We start from the raw sequence: 22,815 nt of genomic DNA, 5'->3' as shown, positions 1-22,815 counted from the left end.
CAACAGAGAAGGACCCTACCTGAAACAGGAGAGCCTCCACCACACAGCCAGTGCCTCCAAACTGGGATGGTCAAAATGATCTGTGGAGTGCTGGAAGAACATCCTAGAGCTTGTATTCCTACTTTTTATGTCTATTCTCATGTGTCCTATAATTTACATAAGATACATACACAGTGTATAAAGAAATATACACACATAGGTATGCATAACCCTAGACGTTTTACCAATATAGGCACGATGTCAAAACTTTGGAGATGACTTTATTTCACCAGTCTCTATGTACTCTCCGCCTGTGGTTCAGAATCACCTGGTGGGGCTCTTGAAACACAGACCATTGAACCTGTTCCAGCAATGGATGGGGCTTGAAATGTACGCATGCTGGTGCCCGCTGCTCTGGGAACCACACCGAGAGAACTTATGCTCTGAGCTGTAAGCGGTAACAAAAGTGGGTTCTGCCTGAATGTGGCAGGTTCCCTGACCTGATGCCTCATCTCACATTCCGTTTCCTTGAAATGCCATCTGTGGTAAGATCACATGCCATCTTTTTTTTATTATTATTATTTATTTGTTTATTTGGCTGTGCTGGATCTTAGTTGAGGCATGCAGACATGTGGGATCTTAGTTCCCCAACCAGGGATCCAACCTGTCTCCCCTGCACTGCAAAGCAGATTGTTAACCACTGGACCACTAGGGAAGTCCCATCACATGCCATCTTGAAGGTCCATTTGAATTGCTTAGCACCTCCTTTAAGTCCTCTCTGCTTGTGATCTTAATTCCTTAGAATTTAGGGAGAACTGAATTGATATCCAGAAAATTCCACTTTGCATTACAGTCCTTGACATAACTTAACCTTTTGTACCAGAGTACAAGCCATTTAAAAATGAAACTTACACTGGCTTTCTGTTAATGTTAAATGAGAGAACAAATGATGTCTGATTTGATTAAAATCCTGCTGAATATAGCTAAGAGCAAAAGACTGGAAATAAATACAAAATCCATAAATAGGGGACTGAGTGAATAAAATCTGTACATTTTACCAGTTATCAATACATCTTTGTTTTAAATTCAAACTGCATTGCCTGTTCTATGAAAATGCATCTGAGCCCTTTTTTTTTTTTTTTTCTGTGCTCTCTGGCATGATGTTAAGGTTTGTCAATGGAAGGTGCAGGAGACACTTCAAGAGGAAGAGTTTCTCTTCTCTGTCTGGTTCTGTTGTCCTGGATCCACAGTGCACAGGGTTTCTCCAGTGTTCAGCTCTTATAGTACACACTGGCCAGCTGCACCCAGTATCCCCCACCTTTCCCAGCAACCCATTAAGTGGTTTTGTAGTAAAGTGCCTCCAGTGATATTGAGGTCAGGTCTAAAGTAGAAATGTACAAGGAAATGTATCGAAAAGGAAAAAGACTATTAGTGTTGTCAGAAGAATTCAACAGAATAACCAAATAGTGAGTAAGATAAATTTCTCATTATGGAAGCACTCCTGCTAATAAATGAAGAAATGGTAGGATTAAAACATCAACTTAATGAAACCAGGCCATCTCATCAATGGTTGCAAATTAACATCAGAAAAGGACAGGCACTAGAACTGCCTGAGGGATTTCACACCACCACCTAGGAAGTAGTCTTTTCCTGGGATTTCCCTGGCAGTCCAATGGTTGAGACTCTGAGCTCCCAATAAAGGTGATACAAGTTTGATCCTGTTCCAGGAACTAAGATCCTGCTATGCTTTACTGAAAATTCAGAACAAGAGTATGCTAAAGAACTCCACATGGATGCAGTCAGCAATTGCCGAAAACCCTGCAGTCAAACAGTTTGAGAAGTGAAATTGCTCAATCGTGTAGACTTTGTGATTCCATGGACTGTAGCCTACCAGGCTCCTCCGTCCATGGAGCAACCTGATTTTTTAACAATGACAAGCAAGGAGAGATAGGGGTATGTGAATGGAACCTGAAGATTTAACAAACCCCCAAAACTTTAGAACTGGGAACTCCCTATACAATATTTAACTAAGTGAGACTAATTTTATTTTTAGAAACAAAATTTTTGTAAGAGAAAGAAACACACAAACCAATTGAAATACAGACGAATGAAACAATGAACCTTATTCAGATCCAGATTGAAACTAAAATGAACAGACCTTTGGGGAAACCTGGACACTTAACTACACACAGCCCACCAGGCTTCTCTGTTCATGGAACAGATAGCTCAGTTGGTAAAGAATCTGCGTGCAATGTAGGAGACCCCGGTTCGATTCCTGGGTCAGGAAGATCTGCTGGATAAGGGAAAGGCTACCCACTCCAGTATTCTGGCCTGGAGACTCCCATGGATTGTGTATAATCCATGGTGTCACAAAGAGTCGGACAGGACTGATTGACTTTCACTTTCTTCCCCTTCTCCAGGGGATCCTGCCAACCCAGTGATAGAACCCTGGGGTCTCCTGCATAGCAGGTGGATTCTTTACCATCTGAGCAACCTGGGAAACCCCTTGATGAAATTAAAGAATTGTAACTTGCCTTTTCCACACATAATGATTTTGCATTATACTTTTAGAACATTTACAAAATATAAGTGACAACCTGAATTCTTTTAAGTTGCTAATTGAAAATGTTTTCTTTTTTAAGTAATTAATTAATTTGGCTGCCTTGGGTATTAGTTGTGGCATCCAGGATCTTTCCTTGAGTCACACAGACTTACCAGTTGTGGTGCATGGGCTTCAGTAGTTGGGGCACTTGGGCTTAGTTCCCTGACCAAGGATGGAGCCAGCACCCACTGCACTACAAGACAGATTCTTAACCACCCGAACCACCATGGAAGTCCCTTGAAAATGTTTTCCAAGAGGAGGTGCTGACACAGATTTGAATAATGTATTAATCTGGCAGCCAGATAGGACCTCCTGAATTTAACCGACAGCAAGTTGTAAAAGAGCGGTATGCACCAAAAACTATAATTAAAAAAAAAAAAAGTTTTAAAGGGAAGTATTTTAAGGTTTGGGGACTTGGAATACCCTCGAATGTTTTGCTGACCTGTGACCCCCCCCCCCACCCCCAGGTGGAGAAAGAAATGCCCATTCCTGAGATTCCCGTGAACTGCTTGGTTTTTGATGGACACACCCTAGTGCTTTATTTTCCAGGCGCAGTTCTCATTTCTGATGGTGCTGAGATGACCATGCACTAACTACATAAAATGTTGCCAGGGGACAAAGGTCAACGTCATCATTTGGTCCCGTATCCACCTTGATTTTATAGCGGCAGCGGAAGGACGCAGGTTCGGCGACCTACGCTTCACACCTTCCTCGCGCTCCCGACGGCGCCACCCGCTGCCGACGGCGCCACGTGCTCCCGATCCGCCGCGCGTGCGCACTGCCTCCGCGCCGGACATACGTGACGCGCCTCGGGGCGGAAATGGCGGCGGACCAGGGCGGCGCCGTCTCTACCAGTCTAAACCTGGAAGGTGGCGCGGGTCTGGCGCTGAGCTGACGCACCAGAAAGTCCTGGTAACGATCTCGGCCCGCCCCCTGGGGTCCGTCAGCTAGGCCACTCAGAGCCACAACCAGATTCACACGCCGCGGAAACCCAAGGGAGAATCGGCCACGGCCTCCGCAAGGTCCCGACGGGGCGGGCCAAGCTCCACCCCTGCGCGCTCCGACTGGCTCTAGGTCCCGATTTGCCCCATTCCCTCGTTCTCATTGGCCTAGGCATAGCCCAGTAGCGTGGAGCCGCACCGCTCTCTCTGCGCTCCTATTGGTTCAGGGTTGTAGCGCATCCGCTCCCAGAGCTTTCATTGGTCGAGCCGAGCCACTAGGGGTAGGGCAGCACTGGAGCGACGACAACAAAGGGCGGCAGGCGGCGGTGACCGCGTCTCCCGGTGCTCTCCTCAGGCTGCGCACCCAGACCTGCCCGCCTGGCTCCAGATGAAGTGTGAGCACTGCACGCGGAAGGTGGGCTCCGCGCTTTTGGTCCGGGGCCGGGTTGGGGGCAGGGCCCGGGGGAGCGGAGGAGCCTGAGCTCGCGGAGCCGGCAGCCTCGGGGGTGTCGGGAGCTTGGCAGCTCCGAGCGCCTCTGCCTCCCTGTCAGAACCTCTGGGCGCTGGCCCGCAGCTCGAGTTTTCCGGGGGTGGCGGCAGCTGAGGGTGGGCCACCAACGCGTCCGGTTCCTGTTCCCGTGTCCCGGAGGCGGCCGTGATGTCGGGGCGCAGATATACCCTTTCAAAATACCTTAGAAGCCAAAAGCTGCCACAAAAGCCTAGCAACATCAGCTACCAGTCCGCAGTCGTTGCAGACACCGTCCTTGGTGTGAATGAGGGACACGGTGATCAAAAGTAATTTTAAGGGATTTTATGCCACCAAAAAACTTTCGTGTTTGACAGTAACGAAAACGATACAGAAGTGCAAAAAGGAAACGGAGGCCGGACCTCCTGCCACCTGAGTAACCATAGTAACTGTGAAAGCCTTATCCACTTGTTTCTACGCTGTAATGCACAGGGACTTTTCTGTTTTTTTCAAAATTCGATCCTATCATAAATATTGTTCTATCACTTTCTCTTTCTTTCACTTAGTATTATACAAGAGATACATTTTTTGAGCAGTACACACAGTCCTAATTTGTTGTATTTTAAATATAGACGCGTCCAGGTGGTCGGGCACCAATTTACCTGTCATGAGAGACCACATTGCTTCTAGTTTCCATTTCCTGCAAACAGTGCAGATAGAGATGTGTATGGGTGTGTTTGTGTGTCCCCAATTATAAGTGCTTCTATTTCTGTAGAAAAGGTTTCTAGATATGAAATGAATTCGTCAGCTAGTATATACAGTTTTCTTAATTAGATTAAAAGTTGTTCTTTTATATGTGCCTTTGTCTTTTCAAGGAATGTAGTAAAAAAACAAAAACCGATGACCAAGAGAATGCATCAGTCGATGTACCAAGTCCAGCCCAGGAGAATGGAGAGGCAAGTAGTTTTTCAGTTTTTGTGTCAACCTGGAGTAAACAGCTACTGCTGTTTTTCTCCTCTTTGGGGGCTCATGTTACCAGGTACATCATTGCTTCAAGAAAAAAAATAATCAAGAAATGAAGGGGCTAAAAAACCCATGCCAGAGGCCAAACATGCAGGTCGGTTGGAGGCACACAATCTTCAAGGTAAGAACATGTCTTCTCAGAATACACCAAGCCAAAGCATACCATGTTAGGAACAAGTCAAAATGTTATCCTTGGCTGTTTTTTTAGAAATAGTTTTGTAACATTTAAACTGCTGGGTTTTGGTTTTGGTTTTTGTTTTTTAGTGAAAAGATAGGGCTTTAGGTAGGAATTTATAAAATAATTTGGGGTTTCATGATTCTGTAAGTTTTATTTTTCTAATGGTTTCTTCTCTCAGTTCTTGAGTTAAGTTTTTCTTAGCTAGTAGTGACGGTTTACATTTATTGGATACATACCCTGAGCTAGGCAGTCGAGAAAGTGCTTTATACATGTGATCTCATGCTGTGCCTAGAATGAGCATTTCAGGTAAGCCCTACAGTTGTCTTCGTTTTATAGAGGAGGACGCAGTGCTGGGAGGTTAAGGTTCCTTCTTCCCTTAAAAAGTTCTGGTCCCGGTTTTAGAAAAGGAGAATTGGCAACATTGGAGAAGCAAGCAGAAGGTGTCTCCTTGAGTCTAGTAGTCCTAATGCAACATTGAGTCAGACAGGCGTTGGTCTGGTCCTCTCGTGTACCAGCTCTGCTTTGTGCTCTGGTGACTAGGGCTTGGTGAGCAGCAGGGGATAAGACAAGCACCCGGGACACTGAGGCAGAAGAGAGGCAGGGAGCACCGAGGGCTCTGCAGCCCCAGAGCAGCTGGCCCAGGGCCTCCCACGCCTGCCCTTTGTCCGCACTGCCTTGGACAGACATCTCACCCTGGGAGCCTCAATTTCCTTATCAGTGACATGGGGAGTTGGGTTACTTCTCTCCAAGAGCCATGGTGGCTGGGAGATAATGTGTGTTCATAGCTTAAGTGGGCACTCCTCCAGCACAGTGGGCAGATGTGCTGATAGGATGAACAGATCAGGAAGGTGGCTACTGGAGTGGGTCCTAAGGGGTGGTGAGACCTGAGGGGGGTGGGTGCAGGAATGGGGTGAAGGCTCACCAGGCACAGGGAAGGTGTGAAATGTAAGGAGACAAATCGGACTCATGTCTTAGGGCTGGTGGCTTAAGCTGGCTAGAGCAGGGGAACAATAGGAAGGAAGCTACTTGGGGAGGCTGAGGGTGGTGGGCCTGGATGGACCAGCCAGAGTGGCAGAAGCAGGAAAAGAGGTGCAGCACAGGGAGAAGAGTGCAGTTTGAGCTGCATGGACACGAGCTTTGCAGGATATCAGACTGGATATTGGGAGGGAAAGAATTCCCTAGACGCAGAGATTGGAGGGGTTGAGTGGGGGCCTGATAACTGCTCTGAGAAGTGTGGCTAATTGGAGAGAAGGAGAGATGAACAGGCTTCCATAGAAAATGCCCATGATTAGGATGGAACAAGAGAAAGAGGAAGGACTGTGACAGGCGGGAAGGAACCAGACCTGGCCCATGAGGGGCTCTAGGAGGATGAGCATGGCATGTGGCTAGCAGGCTGAGAGGAAGCCCTGCTTCCCCTGGCAGCTCAGAGTGTTGTCCTGGGCACCTCTACAGGGACAGCGGAGGCAGAACTCTCAGTGCAGCTCAACCGCATCTGTTAGACGCCGGCTGTGTGCCAGGCCACATGCTTCAGACCCTTGGAGCAGCTCCTCTGGCCCCCCCTCAGGGCTTGTTAGAAGGGCAGACTCTTGCCTCCCATCCATACCTCATGAATTAGCATCTGCAGCATAACAAGGTCCCAGAATGAGCACTGCACAGTGATACAGGCACCTGGGGAGGAGGGAGGTGACAGCGTGCATTCCTGTTTGGCGCTGCTGTGGGCAGGAGGGCCACCCTACCCCCCGAGTCCTCGCTTACTAAATCATGTTTGAAAGAGCAGTGTACAACCAACCGTCAGGAGACTTCATTAATTTGTTGCAAGGGCGCTAATAGGCTTAAGAATATTCGTATGTTCATCCACCACATATTTATTGACACCTTCTGTATACAGGGGATGTCAGAGAACAGAAGGGCATGAGACAAGGTTCTTTCCTCAGAGCTTGCGTTTCAGGGAAAAGAGCCACCTCATAGGTGCCAGGCGTTGCTCAGAGCTGTTCTGGCAGGTGTCCATGAGGGTCTGAGGAGTGAACCAGGCTCTCTAGGGAGTGTTTCCCTCAGGGAGACTCAGAGCAAGGAGGGCCAGGGTGACTGGAAGTTAGAGTGGGGAGAGTGATGGGGAAGGGGATCTCTAGCAGCAGAGGTGTGGCTTGTCTTCTAGTGGACCTCAGCCTGGGGAGTGGGCTGCAGGGAGTGAGTGGGCGCAGGTGCAGCCAGGAGAAGACGACGCAGCCGAGGGTTGTCATCTTGGTGTCCAGGGGAACAGAGTCACTGAGATGTGAGTTTGAATGTCCCAGCTCAGACTTGGATGGCCTGACAACCCTGATGCCCACAGGTCAGCAGTGAGCTATGCCACTTCTGAGCCTGTCAGGGAGGCTTCTGAGGAGAGTCCAAGGACTAGGCAAGCTCATCGGGGCGTACAGAGCAGACCCACGCAGGAGCCCCCAGAGGCAGCAGGGAAAGATATGGGGGCAGGAGAAGCTGCATTTGATGGTGCCAGTCCACTCCCCACACATTGCCATCTATGAGACCCTCAGAGAATTTGTGGCAGTTTTCTGTATTATGCTTGTGCTGATACTTTTCCTAAAGAAGCAAGTATTAAAGAGTTTCTGTTGAAGAATCAAGCCATAACATCATCTTTTCTTTCACAGAAGGGAGAATTCCATAAATTGGCTGATGCCAAGATATTTCTGAGTGACTGCCTGGCCTGTGACAGCTGTGTGTCTGCGGAGGAAGGAATCCAGGTTTCCCAGCAGAACGCCAAGGACTTCTTGCAAGTTCTGAACCTTAACAAGGTATGGCCTCCCGGGCACTCACTGGCACCAGAGGTGGGTGGACGTCAAGGTGAGGCTTGAAGCCTCTGCTGGGACTTGGGGAGTGCATCTTGGCCCTGGCTTGTGTCCCCTGTGATAGCTGACCCTCTCCGCAGCCTCTCCCTGCCAATAAAACCCCACCCACAGTCAAACTCCCTCACTGATGTGGGCAGCAGCTGTGGCTGGCACCACCAGCCAGGCTCCCCTAGCTCGGAGGAGGCCTCCGCATGCTTGGTCGTGGGATGGCGTGGTGGCCGAGCTGCTGCTCCTCTGCCTCTGGGGATTTCCTGGAGGTTAGGGCCACAGTCCATTAGCTCATTCCTGCAGACCCCTGTACAGATGGAACTACCCGAAGTCACTCAGGAAGACAGGTGAAAGGGAAAGACGGAGAAACAGAGGCAGATGAGGCCGAAAAGCATGTCTTGGTTTGCCCTCAGTCTGACCTGGTGAGCAGCCCTCACAGCTGCTTTCCAGGAAGTGTTTGTACAGGCTCTGAACACAGTGCTGGGTGCTCTGGCGTGGCAGTGCAGGTACCACATGAGGCCCGGGTTGCTTTCTGGGTGTACTGACTGCAAATGACAAATTTCTTTCTTTCCAACCTGTATACATTTTATTTTTTCTGGTGGTATGGTCTGGGACCTTTAAATCAACCTGAAATTACATTGGTGGTAGAAATAATACTAACATCTTGTTTCTGATTTCACTGGGAATGCTGGTGAAGTTTTGTCATTAAGTAGATTTTTACAGTCTTTTACTATTAAAGAGATGTAGATGCTCACACCAATCGGCATATCAGCTATAGAAAATGGGTACCCAAGTTAAACTAGCCTAAAAAGGAAATTCTTAGTTATTTTATGAAACTGAAAGCTTAGGAATGGAAGAGGTTCTGGGTTTGGCTGAGTCAGTCACTCAGGGCTGCCACAGGAAAAAGCAGTTCCTATTTCTCTGCTGGTCCTGGGGCTCTGGGGTTCCTGAGCTCTGGGGCTCAGGCTGATTCCTGCTTGGTCACAGATCAGCTCCCTTAGAGGAGGTGAAATTTAAGTGAGAATGAAGTGAGGGGTGAACCCTTGAAATTCCCTGGACAGGGTGTCATACAGAAGTACTTGAATTGCCAAGTCTGACTGCTGAAGCTGGGAATAGACCACCCTCTTCATTAGCATTTGAAACTTGTACTCTCTTGTTCCTGCTTCCAAATTTACGTTAGCATGCTCTTGGTCACAAACCACAGAAACCGCGCCTGGCTGTCTTGGGCATCATAGGAGCTTGTCAGGGAGCCGGAGGTCAGTGTGTGCCAGGTTGGTGCCCTGATGGCCCTGTCAGGTGTGGGCTTCCCAGGAATCACGTGAAGGTGGGGTCCCATCCAGAGGGGACAGGCAGACTCAGCATTGTCTCACCTGAGCTGCTAGGCAGGGGCAGGGGGACAGGACCAGACTGTCCTGTCTGTGGCCAGTCCATAGGTAGACAGCAGTGGATGGTGGCCACTGAACACTGCTGTCCCAGTTTCCACTTTTCCTAATATGCAGGTGGTGCCTGACATGCTCGCTCACACTGCTCCCCAAGGTTGCATCCTGCATGTCTGTGATGAGTCAGCACGCCTCTGAACTCAATTTGTTCATATTTTTCTAGGGATTTCTTGAACTGCCAGCATCTGGTTTTGGTTTCAGGGTGTTGATAGGGTGGTTTCACATTTGTTTGTTTGGTATTTATTAGAAGAGTTCATAGAAGGTGAGAATTATCTAGGAATTAAAATTTTGCTAAAATTTACCACTAAGTGACCTGGGCTTGAGGCCTCTTGGGGACAGACCTTGGGGCCCCATTTTCATTTAACTTCATTGTTATGGATCGTTTCAGTTATTTATGGGTATGTAATTTTTATTTTTCCTTTTAAAAGTGTCTTACTTTCACTCCTTTTGTAATCACCACATACACAATGTTCTTCTCTATTTCTCCTAGAAATGTGATACCTCAAAGCACAAGGTGCTGGCAGTGTCAGTGTGTCCTCAGTCTTTGCCTTATTTTGCTGCTAAATTCAGCCTCAGTGTGACTGATGCATCCAGAAGGCTCTGTGGTTTCCTCAAAAGTCTCGGTGAGCTGCCTTTTGAAATTATTTATAGCAAATAGATTTGGTATAATTCAAATTTATAATTTGAGTTTTTATCTGCCCTTTTTATCTCTAGAGTTCAATTTTCAAGGGCACAGGATAGATAAGAACTTCTTTGAGAGTCTTGTGGAACGTAAGAGGACCATGCCTCTGACCCACACATGGTAGGCAGGTGTCACTTAGCCCCTTGCCATGCAGATGGGGTATTGTCTTATGGCTGGTGCTGGCCCCTCTGGGGACAGCAAATGACCATCTTAAGGCATGTAGCTGGGGACACGTGGGACCCACACTTGCCCAGCAGTGTCGAGTTGCTTGGCTCACAGGGGTTACAGTTACCTGATGGAGGATCACATCTGCAATGATTGGCATCTGGTTTGCCAGGAAACTCTCTGAAGAGCAGAGCAGGAAGGGAATGGACTGTGTCCTTTGTGTGAAGAGAGAAAGCTATCATTTCAGTACCTGAGGACTCAAATGTGAACGAGTACTAGAGTAATACTGCCTCATAAAGGGCGGTAAGAATGCTTCTGGCTAGTCTGTCATGTCACACTCTCACTTCCCCCTGACTTAAAGTGTCCTGCAGGTAGGCTCTGAAGAGGAAAACTTAAGCCGTTTGCCAAGTAAGAGTTTTTGTTGTTCCTCAATGGCTTTTTAAAGTTGTAAACACATTGGGATTAGCAATAAAGTGACACGTAGACTAAATGTCCTCACACCAGCCTGCCTGCCTCGCTGCTGCATGTTGCTTTCCGTGCAGAGCTGTTTGCTGGTGCACAGCGTGCCACAACCAAAACTGAAGCTGCAGCTGCAGATGAGGACTCCTTAAGTCATCCTTCATGCTTTTAATCTTAAAAAGCCTAAGCTTAGCTGAATGTTACCAGAGATCAAAGTTTTAAAATGCTCTGCCTTCTCATAGTGAAAGGCCCTATTTTGGAGTGGGTGGGGGATTTTTTAAGACTAGTTGGATGTTATATGTTAATAAAATGTATCCACAGTGAAACTGATTTTTTTTAAGGTAACTCTTTAACTTGATATAATATTTCTTTTTAAGAATAACTGACTGCTATCAAGGTTTAGACTGGTTGCAGATATTAAAACTATTTGCTCTGTTTATTTTACTGTAATTATTTAAAGTATATTTTTTGTCTTAGGCTTATTTTCCAATATTTAGAACTTATTTGTAGCAACATAAATGGACTTGGTGGGTATGATACCAAATGAAATAAGTCAGACAGACAAAGACAAATACCATATGATATCTGTTACATGTAGAATCTAAAGAAAAATACAACAAACTCGTGAATATAACAAAACAGAAAAAGACAGATGTAGAGTACAAAGTAGTGGTTACCAGTGGGCAGAGTGGAGGGACGTGATAGAGGTGGTAGATTAAGAGGTACAAGCTTTTAGGTATAAAATAAGCTACAGGGATATATTGTACAACACAGGGATTATAGCAAAAAAAAACAAATTTTTGGGGGGGCCATGCCATGAGACCTGCAGAATCTTATTCCCTGACAAGGGATTAAACCTGGGCAACAGCAGTGAAAACGCCAAGCCCTAACCACTGGACCACTAGGGAATTCCCTACAGCAAATATTTTATGATAACTATAACTGTAGCATAACTTTAAAAAATTGTGAACCGAGCAGCGACTCTGGCCTGGGCTCAGCAGCAGCGCGAGGAGGTTGTGGCGTCTGCTTCGTCCAGGCTATTTGAGCCAGGATGATCGAGGTTGTTTGCAACGACTGTTTGGGGAAGAAGGTGCGCGTTAAGTGCAATACGGATGACACAATCGGGGACCTTAAGAAGCTGATCACAGCCCAAACTGGCACCCATTGGAACAAGATCATTTTGAAGAAGTGGTACACGGTTTTTAAGGGCCATGTGTCTCTGGGGGACTATGAAATCCACGATGGGATGAACCTGGAGCTCTATTACCAATAGAGCAGAATTCCTTCTTCCTGCCCTTCCCCCTCCTCCCACCCTCACTCCCCACACTAATATGGATGCTTGTTTTTGGAAACTCATGTTAATAAAAACTTAGAGGCTGAAAAAAAAAATTGCGAACCACTACTTTGCCCATCTGTACCTTATACTGTATATCAACTGTAGTTTAAAAACAAAGAAGCATACATTTATTAAAAAGAAGACAAGTTAGGGATTTCCCTGGTGGTCCAGTGGTTAAGAATCCGCCTTGCAATGCAGGGGACTCAGGATCGATCCCTGGTCAGGGAATTAAGACCCCATGTGCCTCAGAGTAACTAAGCCCATCTGCTGCAACTGCTGAAGCCCATGTGCCCTGGAGCCCTCGATCAGCAACTACTCAGCTGGTGCAGCACAACTAGCAAGTCCATGCGCTGCCACAGAAAACTCCGGCATGACACTGAAGGCATGACACAGCCAAATCAATAAATATTAAAAAAAAAAAAAAAAAAAGACAAGTTAAAAATCAGCATAGTAATTAATTAAGACCATTATAAAGCTATGCTCAGCCAGTTTACTCATTTTATTTAGAGCTATCAAAGACTGTTACAGACTGGAGTTTAATTTAGCCAGTGAATTGGAAGAATAATACCCTGTAAAATTACATTCATTTGTATATGGAATATGGCAAGGTGTTTATGTAAATATAGATGTAAAGGGAAAAGAAGCAGCAGGAGAATATATGCTTTATTGTGAAAAGTGATACGTGCTGTTGTTTGAGAGAGCAAAGGGCACAGTCCTGCACTTGGGCATCTAGCAGTGTCTGTGGAGTCTGCCCTTTCAGTTTGTCTTCGAGGCGAACTGAGGGTCCATCTCACATTCTGTGATGTGGAGCCCAACACGCCTCTCTTCCCCACAGGGGTGCATTATGTCTTCGATACAACCATTGCTGCAGATTTCAGCATCCTGGAGAGTCAGAAAGAGTTTGTGCGTCGATTCCGCCAGCACAATGAGGAAGAGCCTGCGTTACCTATGCTGACTTCTGCCTGTCCCGGTGAGCACGGGGCTGCTGCCAGGCCTGCAGGGGCCTGACGCGCCCTTTCACATCAGTCTGTGTCTGGGCGCAGGCCTAGGCAGTGGGCAAGGTCAGAGGCAGTGGGTCTCGAAGAGGAGTTTGGGCCTTGAGTAGTTTTATGTCGACCAACATATTTATTAATTCTGGGTGATTTAATGGGGAAACCTAACAGCTGAGTATTAATTGCTTATCTTCATTTGTCCATATTTCTGAAGTTTGAGACAGGCATATCCTGTTTAAGAATAAATCTCTTTTCAAAGTATGATGTATTTCAAACATCCAAACAATTATAGGTAATATGATGAACACCCATGGATCCTTTGCCAGCTTAAGTAGAAATTACATGATAAAAAATATTACTTAAAAAAATTTATTTTACATTAATACTAGATTCCATCTTGGAGCACTTTTTAAACAAATCTTTAGTTATAATATAGAGCCTGATATCTGAAGTAGAGAAATTTTATCACAGGTTTTTTTAATTCTGAAAAAATAGAAGGTTTTGGAATAAGAAAATTCTAAAGATGATGCATAAGGGAAGGAAGGCAGTGCTATACTGGTGACATTAAGTGACATTTAGTGAAAAATTATTTCTAAATCAGGTCTATGAGAGTTGTGGTCTACTTAATCTTGGGTTTTTGTTCACAGTTCTCATCTCAGTTTATCCCTTCTGGTTCCAAATTTTTTCTAGCATTTTATATGTCACTCATCAGTCACTGGGATCATGAGTTAATAAGATGGAATGTTGATGTATGGTTGCTTAGAATTTGGAAATACTTTCCATTCACTTGTAAAACCATGGAGAGGAAACTTGCCATCTGTCTAAGAGGCACATGGATCGACTCATTAACTGAGCATGTTTTTCAGTGGCCCACAGGCTGGCAGGAGGTGCTCAGCATCAGGTGGGGCTTATCCTTCTGGAAAGATAACCCCCAGGGGGATGCTCCCAGTTCTCCAGGCATGTCAGGCAGTGACTGTATCCAGTCACATAAACTGACTAAATGCACACTTTGCTGGGCCATGGTGTTCACCTTTATGTTTATGTCCTTGTAGATGTTTGCACAGCTGCTTAAGAGTAGGTTTGCACAGCTGAGGCCTCGGGAAACCACCCAGCTCCCTAGAGGCCTTGCAGTGGAACCCCTGCCTCTGGGGTTCCAGCACCGGCTTCTTGCAGGGCCCTCACTCAGTGGCACACTCAGCTGGCTCAGTCCCTCCCACCCAAGAAAGAGGCAGCATAAAATGACCCAAGCTCAGCCTGTGCCCCTGGAGCAGTGGTTCCAGAGTTCCCATCCACCTTCCAGTCAGCAGGATCACAGGGATTCCTATGCTGTCCTGACACCGTCCCAGCAGATAGTGATGGATCCCTTTTGTGGGGAGCCCTGTTGGATGGAGCCTAAACGGAAGCCTCCACTCCTGGCAGGAACTAGCACCGCTGATGTGGGTGGTAGGCAGGTGGTGGATTCTTGCAGAAAGCACGTGCCCGCTGTCCAAGGAGTGAGGGCAGCGTGGTGGAGACGTGGGCCACCTGTTGCTGCTGCACACCAATTGTCCCTCCTCCACCAGCCTGGCATTTGCTTTCAGTGGCCTCCTTGAGCTCTTCAGGACTCTCAGATGATAAGGCTTTCTCTTCCAGGAACTCTTCATAGCTAAGCCAGTCAAAGCTGTAGCTGTTCAGGTTTACGCCCCCTCTCAAATTCAGGGAGATGAGGTGAGATCTGCTTCGAAACTAACCCTTTTCTAGATTTGGCGCTGACATTTTGCTTTCCTATGACAACTTAGAGAAATTAAAGCAGCATCAAGGTCGGATGATCTGACCTGGTGTGCAGAATCAGACTGTGGGTGGCCCTGGACTGACTCACCAGCTTCCGCACGCAGGGTCCCTGTGTCCCAGCAATGCTTCCTCAGACTGCTTGGAGGGCAGCGCATCCTGGCTGGAACAGGGACATCTGGGTGGGCCCTTGCTGCCCACAAGCCAATGGAGTGCCACCTCACCAGTGCACCTTTGCCTGGTGGGAGTGGGTGGGCAAGGGCATATTGAGCTGCTCAGCTGTGGACGTGCTCAAGGGCTTTGGGCTTTGTGAGAACCTGCCAGGAGCACTCATTGAACTGGAGTGTGGGAAGTAATCTCTCCAGTCCAAGGAGAATAGAGTGGGCACCTTGCACCAGGTACTTCTTGGAGCAGGTTTCTTCTCTGCCTTCAGAGAGGGTCCCTGAGAAGAGGTGGGTGGTCTGACAGAGCAGGACATGGGTGCCCTGTCCACCCCATGCTGCCACAAAGCTGGGCAGCCAGCAGGGCTGACCAGGCCCCCGGCTGGTGCTGGTAGCAAGTTCTGATCAGGGGTACCATTGGGAAAGTGCTTGCCACTCCGGTCTCGTGCCAGGTGCTGTGGATCCTGTGACCTGGTTCTCCCTCCTCATCCCTGTTTGGTCGTCTTCTCTTGCAAGCCAGGAGGTCCCCCAGGGCCCTCGCCTCTACCAGCCTGTGTTCTGCCTGATCTTGTGCCAGGCCTTCACGGCACACAACCTGCAGCTGGGGTCTGCCCGAGAGCCGCGTGTGCAGGCGCTGAGACCAGGGTGCACAGGCCCTGACAAAGCCAGACCTGTGGTGGGAGGGCCTTGGGCCCCCATATGCTCCACGGCCTTTGATCGTTTTTCTTTTTCCTTTTATTTATTTATTTTGGCCATCCCACACAGTTCCCTGTCCAGGGATTGAACTGAGGGCCCTGGCAGTCAGAGCAGGGAGCTCTAACCACTGGACAGCTGGGGAATTCCGTAGTTTTTCTGTTTTAACATGAACCATTCCATGCACACGTGCAGAGGCTGGGAACGAGGGGAGCCATCCTGCAGCAGCATCTCTCTGTGGGGCTTCTGCTGGTGACCATGGACATTCCCTGCGTGTGCTCAGGCCGGCGAGCGGGTGATGGCTGTGGTTTGAGTTCAGATGAGATTGGCTGGCTGGTGCCTGCTGCTCCTCCATACAGGAGTGGGCATGGGGAGGTGGACTGCCCTGGGCATCTTGTGGGCAACTTGTCTTTAGGTTTCCTCACCTTCCCCACCCCTCTCATGATGCTGTGGTATATGTGCCACTCTGTCACCAGACACTCATTACCGTACCCAGCGGGAGAAGGTTGAGCTGCTGGCTCTGGTCCACTGGCCTCTCCATCCTGCGTCCCCTCTGGGAACCGTGGCAGCAGTGGTGCACTCAGAGGGCATGGTGGGAGTCAGCGGCTCAGGGGAGATGCTCCGCACTACGCTGGGCATGCCGTGGGCACACTGCAGGTGATGCTGTTCATTGTGTTGCTTGAGGGGGTGTGGGTTTCTCGTATTTCATTGTCCTAAAAGTGGGCAGTTACTGGGCTGTTAGATAAGCTTGTGGGCCTGGTGGCTGTGGGCCCCTGTCTGAGCTGCGGCCGCCCATCCCGGCTGTGAGAGCGGCTCAGCAGCTGGCAGGGGGGATCTGGAGCCAAGCTGCCCACGACAGTGCCTCGTAGCTGCTCCTCCAAGCTTGTTCTCAATTTTGGGGAGCCTGCTACCCCCACTCCTCCCTTTCTCCTGCTCTGTCCTCTCTGATCTGGGGCCGAGGGAGGCACCCATCCCCAGCACCCTCCAGTCTTGTGACACATGCCCCTGGGGTTCCCATGGCCAAGCCTCTGAAGAGAGGTGGCTTGATGGAGGGAGCCTGGCATGCATGCCTGGGGCTGCCGGAAGATGAGGTGTCCCAGCTTTACTCCGGTGGGGCAGCCGTGAGGAGCTGACATGGGCCCCTTCCCTCCTCAGGCTGGGTCCGCTATGCTGAGCGGGTGCTGGGTCACCCCGTCACCCCCCACCTCTGCACTGCCAAGTCTCCCCAGCAGATCATGGGGTCCCTGGTGAAGGATTACTTTGCCAGACGGCAGGTAAGCTGGCCTTTTCCCCAGGGGCAGCGTTCAGTTCAGGTGACAAGCTTCCGTGTGAGGACCGGTGCTGATGGAGCTCAGGGAGCCAGGGAGGGTGGAGGAGGCTCCCCCAGGCTTGTGCACGGTCGTCTCGGGCCCACGCCCTGATGAGAGAGGGGGTGCCCAGACACCTGGCTGCAAGACGGTCACTCAGCTGCCGGCTCCTAGTGGTGCCAGCGATTCTGGCTTAGCTGGGCACATGGAGAGGGGCAGCCTGGTTGCATGGGAAGCATCTGGAAAGTGTGGGGAAATGGCTGTGCATTCATTTACAGCCCAGCAGCAGCTTGTGGTCACCATGTTTGTTTGATCATCGTACCCTTGGTTCAGGGGACACAGGTGGCGAGCCTCTACCTGTGAGTGTCTGGGCAGTGGTTCTGCAGCACGGTGACACTGTGGGTAGACTTCGGGGCATCACGGCTCAGGAATTTGGTCTGTGGGGGTGGAGCTTGGACCCAGGAAAGCACCAGGCCTGCTCCGTTCTGGCTGCCTTCTCCCTTCTGCACGGCCCCCATCATGGGTTTGCTCTTTCTACACAGAATCTGTCCCCAGACAAGATTTTCCATGTCATTGTGGCACCGTGCTACGACAAGAAGCTGGAGGCCCTTCAGGAAGATGTCCCCATGGCCTCTCGGGGTTCCCGGGGCACTGACTGCGTGCTGACCTCAGGTGAGGGCGGGCCTCGGGAAAGGCCGCTGGGAGGCAGGCCAGTGCACTGGCTGCTATGTGTCCAGGATGAGGGCCTGACAGCCACACCCACCCTGGAGACACAGCGAAGCTTCCTCCTTCAGGGCAAAGCAGAAGGTGCACGTGTCCCCAGGGACATTGCTGGCGTCTTAATGTTCCTTCTTTGCTTGTAGGTGAAATAGCTCAGATGATGGAGCAGAGTGACGTCTCGGTGAGAGATGCTGCCCTGGACACTCTGTAAGTGCTTCTGCAGGGAGGGGCACTTTTGCCCCTTGGGGGCTTCCAGTATGACCTTGTGATCTCTACCAGGGTCTCATCCCAGGACCTTCCTGAGGCCACCTGCCCTGCTGAGGCATAGGTGTGGTATGGCCCCTGGCGTGGCAAGCTACCTTGTCGCCCCTCTACAGCCTCTTGGCTCTGAATAGGACATGGCCAGTACCATGCTGAGTGGATGCCATTCAGCCTGTGGTCTGGTGTGGACACCAACACCCTCCTTTCTGAACTTCACATGTTCCTGACATCACACCTGGACCTACCGAGGGATAGAGGCAGAATCTCACTGGGGATGGAGGCGGCACCCCCACACAGTGGCTCCCTGAGGTCCATTTGCCCAAGAGCAACAGCCTGGGTTTCTGCCATCAGTGGTCGCCCCAACCACTAACCACACTCCTGCTGCATCCTGTGCCTCAGGGCACAGACTGCATGGCAGGTCCTCCAAGCAGTGATGTCAGGACCACATGTGGCCCTGGTGTGGAAGTCAGACTGAAGTCCTTAGAACAAGCAGCTGGTGTCCTTACAGCCAGAGCCCATGCTTGGGCCTAAGCAGACCCAGAGGCCACCTCCTGGCTGGCCACAGATGGCGGCATGCTCTCTTGTGTGGCCCTCAGATGCCCAGTTCTCATGCCCCGAGTTGTGAGGTTCTCAGGGTCGAGCCTTGACGCCTGCGCACTCAGAGGAGTCACTTGGGCAGTGGTGGGCATACCTGCAGGCTTCACGTTGGCCAGTGAACTCCAGCACAGAGGAGGTTTTTGCCCTAAGTCTAAGTACTTACAAAGGGTTTTGCGACCTTGGATCACAAAACTTGGAGAGTCTGATTTAACTTTTGCCCTCTTTTCCTGCCTGGTGAGGTTTGGTGACGTGAAGGAGGAGGAGCTGAGGCGCCATGATGGAGCCGGCTCTGACGGGTACCTGGCACACATCTTCAGACATGCGGCCAAGGAGCTGTTCAACGAGGACGTGGGGGAGGTCACCTACCGGGCCCTGAGGTGCGTGGGGCTGGGGCGGCCTCTGTCCGTCTGCCTGTGTGGTCAGCACTGCCTGTCAGGTGTAAACTCTATAATAGGACCCCCCGCCCCCTACAGCCAGCTACAGGTCTGAGAGGGGAGATCCTATTTATAGAGTTCACACCAGTCAAGATGGAAAGGTCTTTGATGTGTTACTCACAGACTTAATTTTGCTAACATCCCTAACTTAGAAATAGTTCTCTGACCACAGAGGAAGGACCCTGTGGGTCATAGTTTGTATTGTTGATTTCATAGGAACAAAGACTTCCAGGAGGTCACCCTTGAGAAGAGCGGAGAGGTCCTCTTGCGCTTTGCTGCAGCTTATGGCTTTCGAAACATCCAGAACGTGGTCCTAAAGCTGAAGAAGGGCAAGTTCCCGTACCACTTTGTGGAGGTTCTCGCCTGTGCTGGTGGTAAGACTCAAGAGGCCAGGCTGAGCTGGGCCCCTCTGAGCCCTGTAGGAAATGAGGAGTGAGATGTGAGGGCTAGAGGGTAACCATTGGGTGCTGCCAAGGGGTAAGGGTAGGGAGGTTGGGAAATTTGCTGCAAGTTCTTTTAAATGAATTTTTATCTTAGAAATCACATCATCTACGTGTTTGAGAATAAGTAGCACAGGTGGCGCTAGTGGTAAAGAACCCACCTGCCAGTGCAGGAGACGTGAGAGACTCGGGTTCAATCCCTGGGTCAGGAAGATCCTCCTGGAGGAGGGCATGGCACCCCACTCCAGTGTTCTTGCCTAGAGAATCCCATGGACAGAGGAGCCTGGTGGGCTACAGACCATAGTGTGACAAAGAGTTGGACATGACTGAAGCGACTTAGCACACATGCACACACGTACAGCACTAATGTGTAGAAGGCATGTTCTTCATTCAGTCCGAGGTGTTTGGGTTGGGGTTTGGGCTCCTGTGTGGTTCATGGGTCCCCAGCCCCCGTCTCTCCCTGATGCAGCCCACATGTGGACTCACACACTAAGGCTTTATGCAGACACCAGTGATTTAGCTGTTCATTAATACTTTCTGTGCTCTCCTGGTTTTAATGAATTCTAAGAGAAACTGGAAATCCAGATGGGCATGCATAGCCATCCAGTTCTAAAAGGTTGCCAAGTAATTTCAGCTTTAGGTAAAAACATTTCCTGGGTAGTATAAAGAGGAGAGAATAGGAAGCACCTGGGGTTGTGAGCCTGTGCCCGGGGTCTTGGGGCCCAAGCTTTGGCCACAAGACACTGCACACTGCCATCATCGCTTTGCTATTCCAGAATCTTCTCCCCTTTGAAAGCAGGGGAAGAGTAAGCACCCTGTGTTTTTTAGGATGCCTTAATGGCAGAGGCCAAGCCCAGACCGCAGATGGGCGCACAGACAAGGCCTTGCTGCAGAAGATGAAAGGCATCTACGCTGATATCCCCGTGCAGCTCCCAGAGGCCAGCACCCACGTGCAGGAGTTGTACCAGGAGTGGCTGGACGGCACCGACTCCCCCCGTGTCCAGGAAGCCCTGCACACTGCGTACCAGGGCCCAGGGCAGCCCACTGACAGCCGAGACATCAAGTGGTGAAGATCGAGGAGACTGGGAGGTGGGCCTATCAGCTGCCTGAGGACGGAGGAGCTACCCTGTGTGGATATCATAGACACTTGAAGAAAACAGCTCAGCTTTCCTTTTACCACTTTGGTTTTTCAGAATCCTCTGCTACCCCCATTTGTCAGCAGCCCCCTCCCTCAGTTCGATGTGGTGCTATCTTCATAATATGTGTGTAATTGGAATATTTTAACAGGAGAGAAGGGTTGCCCCAATTTGAGTTTCCTTTAAGACTAAAATATTCCAAAGAACAAGAATGGAGACAGACTACTGTCTTTCAGGCTTAAAAAAAAAATCCAAAAAGTGTCCTATGAAGAGTTAAGACCCCAGAAGTTGTGATTCACATGCCCCAGAGAGATTTGATGTGGCAATGACAGGAAGCAGGCAGGCGGCGGGGGTTGTGGGCCATGGTCTGTGGTCTTCCCAGTTGGCTGTTGTTTTTACAAACCATGTTTTTTATTCCTGAGAATGGTTTTGCCAGAATGTGAATAAACTGCATCCTTTTGGAATTGGGGGGCTCATATGAATCTGGGTTTTCAGTTTCTCTAGAGAAAAAGTTCTAGCAACAGTGGGCCGTGTTTCTCACTGCCGCAGTGGCCGGAGTGCTGTGGCAGCTGCCTCCTGGGACCAGCCCGTCTAACTGTGGGCCTGGCAGGCTCTGGCCACTTATACCCCAAACTCATGCTTTCACATTCAGTCTTTAGGTGACCTCGAGGCAGAGGGAGGCCTGCGAAGGGTGACAGGTGTTACATATGGAAGGACGGGAGAGGCAGCTGACCTGCTCAGGCCAGACTGTGTGGTCAGGAGTCCGCCTGCTTCGTTCTTCTCTGGGTGGGATCAGACAGGTGACAGCCATTCTGTCCCCAACCTCAGATGAGGCAGCTTCTCGATGGTCTTGCCTCTCCCCACCCGCCCCCGCCATCATCCTCACATACTGTGGGCCTGGCTTATCCACATGGCTCCTGACGGGACCCCCCCAACCTGGCATGTAGTGCTCGTGTGAGCTCGCCTTAAAGATAAATGGAAGAGAACAGTTTTCCTATAAACAGAAAGGGCTAGCAAAGAATTGGAAATTACAGAATCACAAAACTCCATATCAGGGCTCATCCTGTGAAACGAAAGACATCTGTGGACAGGCCTCCAGTTGGTTCTTCAAAGCACTTGAATTCTGTTAACATGGATGGCAGCGACGTTCTTGGATTCCTCAGTGCTTATAAAGCCTGAACTGTTAGATTTCCTTCATTGACTCTATGTTGTATTGTACCTGTATGCCTATTGGGGTTGAAAACTGGATATATTGTGTGAAATTGTATATTTTTTGCTTTCAACCTATGTACAGTTGGGTTTCTCTCCTCTGCAGTAACTGATTATGGAATAAACACTTGAGAAGTGTCTGAGTGTGGAGAGTGTGTGAACCAGACACTTACTCCCCAGTCTGGGGCCTGTGTGTGCCCTCCCTCACCAGCACCCCCCAGGCGACCTCCCTCATGCTTTCGGAGCCAGCACAGCCCCAGAGGCCCATCTTTGCCTGAAGCCTTCTGTGGGCGGGGGATGCCAGGAGTCTGAGTGGGCTCTTCTTGCCTCAAAAGCCACCTCTTCGGGCTAAAACGAAGGCACTCCTTGGCCAGGGGACCGGGTATTCTCACATGTGGTCCTAACCGGAGGACCACCTTTGGTTATGGCTGTGTGAGAGGAAAGTAGGACAAGGGTTTGTTTTCCTTCATTATAACTCAAATTATACGAGCAGTCAGTGAGAGGCAGCCCCCCAGTCGGGCTAGGGTGGGGTGCAGGGGCTGTCTGCTAGTGAGCAATGCTGTGCTGGCATGAGGAGGGGGATAGACTAGGTCCAGATTTGCACCACACGCAGCAGCTGCCCTCCAGGAGTGCTCTTGCCTGAATTCTGGAGTCACAGGTAGCTGTGTGTGTGTGTGTTGGCCATCCTGGTAAGTAGCTGCTGTCTGGTGCTCTTGCCCTGGACCAACTTCTCAGAATCCAGATTTCTCAGTTCCATTTCTGCCTCGCCTCTGAGCTTGGGCCAGTTGTAAGCTGTGTACATGCTGGGTCCTTCCTTCGCAGCTCTGCTGGAGTGAGGATTGGAGTTCATGCACTGCTCACACATCAGTTTGCTGCTGGCCTTGGGTGTGGAGCAAGGGCACTGCCTGTCTAGAGGCTCTTAAGCTCTGTCACTGACTTAAAGGTGTTCTGTGGCCTCACCTGCTGGCCCAAAGCTGAGCAACAAAAGCCTCTGGAC

General features: G+C 49.7%; 2 protein-coding genes across 2 annotated transcripts; both read left to right on the top strand.

Annotated features, from left to right (window-relative positions):
* Window positions 1–3,791: 3,791 nt before the first annotated feature.
* On the top strand, window positions 3,792–21,958 carry NARF (nuclear prelamin A recognition factor). Its single transcript, XM_061144437.1, has 11 exons — window positions 3,792–3,937; window positions 4,864–4,944; window positions 7,835–7,978; window positions 9,950–10,082; window positions 12,937–13,071; window positions 16,870–16,988; window positions 17,564–17,693; window positions 17,885–17,948; window positions 18,839–18,976; window positions 19,250–19,407; window positions 20,302–21,958. The coding sequence occupies exons 1-11, from the start codon at window positions 3,911–3,913 to the stop codon at window positions 20,541–20,543; spliced, it is 1,371 nt and encodes a 456-aa protein (XP_061000420.1). The 5' UTR covers window positions 3,792–3,910; the 3' UTR covers window positions 20,544–21,958.
* Window positions 10,096–12,154, top strand: LOC133057663 (ubiquitin-like protein 5). The gene is made up of 2 exons (XM_061144438.1): window positions 10,096–10,261; window positions 10,479–12,154. Exon 2 carries the CDS (start codon window positions 11,817–11,819, stop codon window positions 12,036–12,038), a length of 222 nt encoding a protein of 73 aa, XP_061000421.1. The 5' UTR covers window positions 10,096–10,261; window positions 10,479–11,816; the 3' UTR covers window positions 12,039–12,154.
* Window positions 21,959–22,815: the final 857 nt, after the last annotated feature.

This window comes from Dama dama, chromosome 5 (assembly GCF_033118175.1).
Source record: "Dama dama isolate Ldn47 chromosome 5, ASM3311817v1, whole genome shotgun sequence".
Classification (NCBI taxonomy): Eukaryota; Metazoa; Chordata; class Mammalia; order Artiodactyla; family Cervidae; genus Dama; species Dama dama.
Note: the sequence above shows the minus strand (reverse complement) of the source record. Positions and strands in the feature narration are given on the sequence as shown.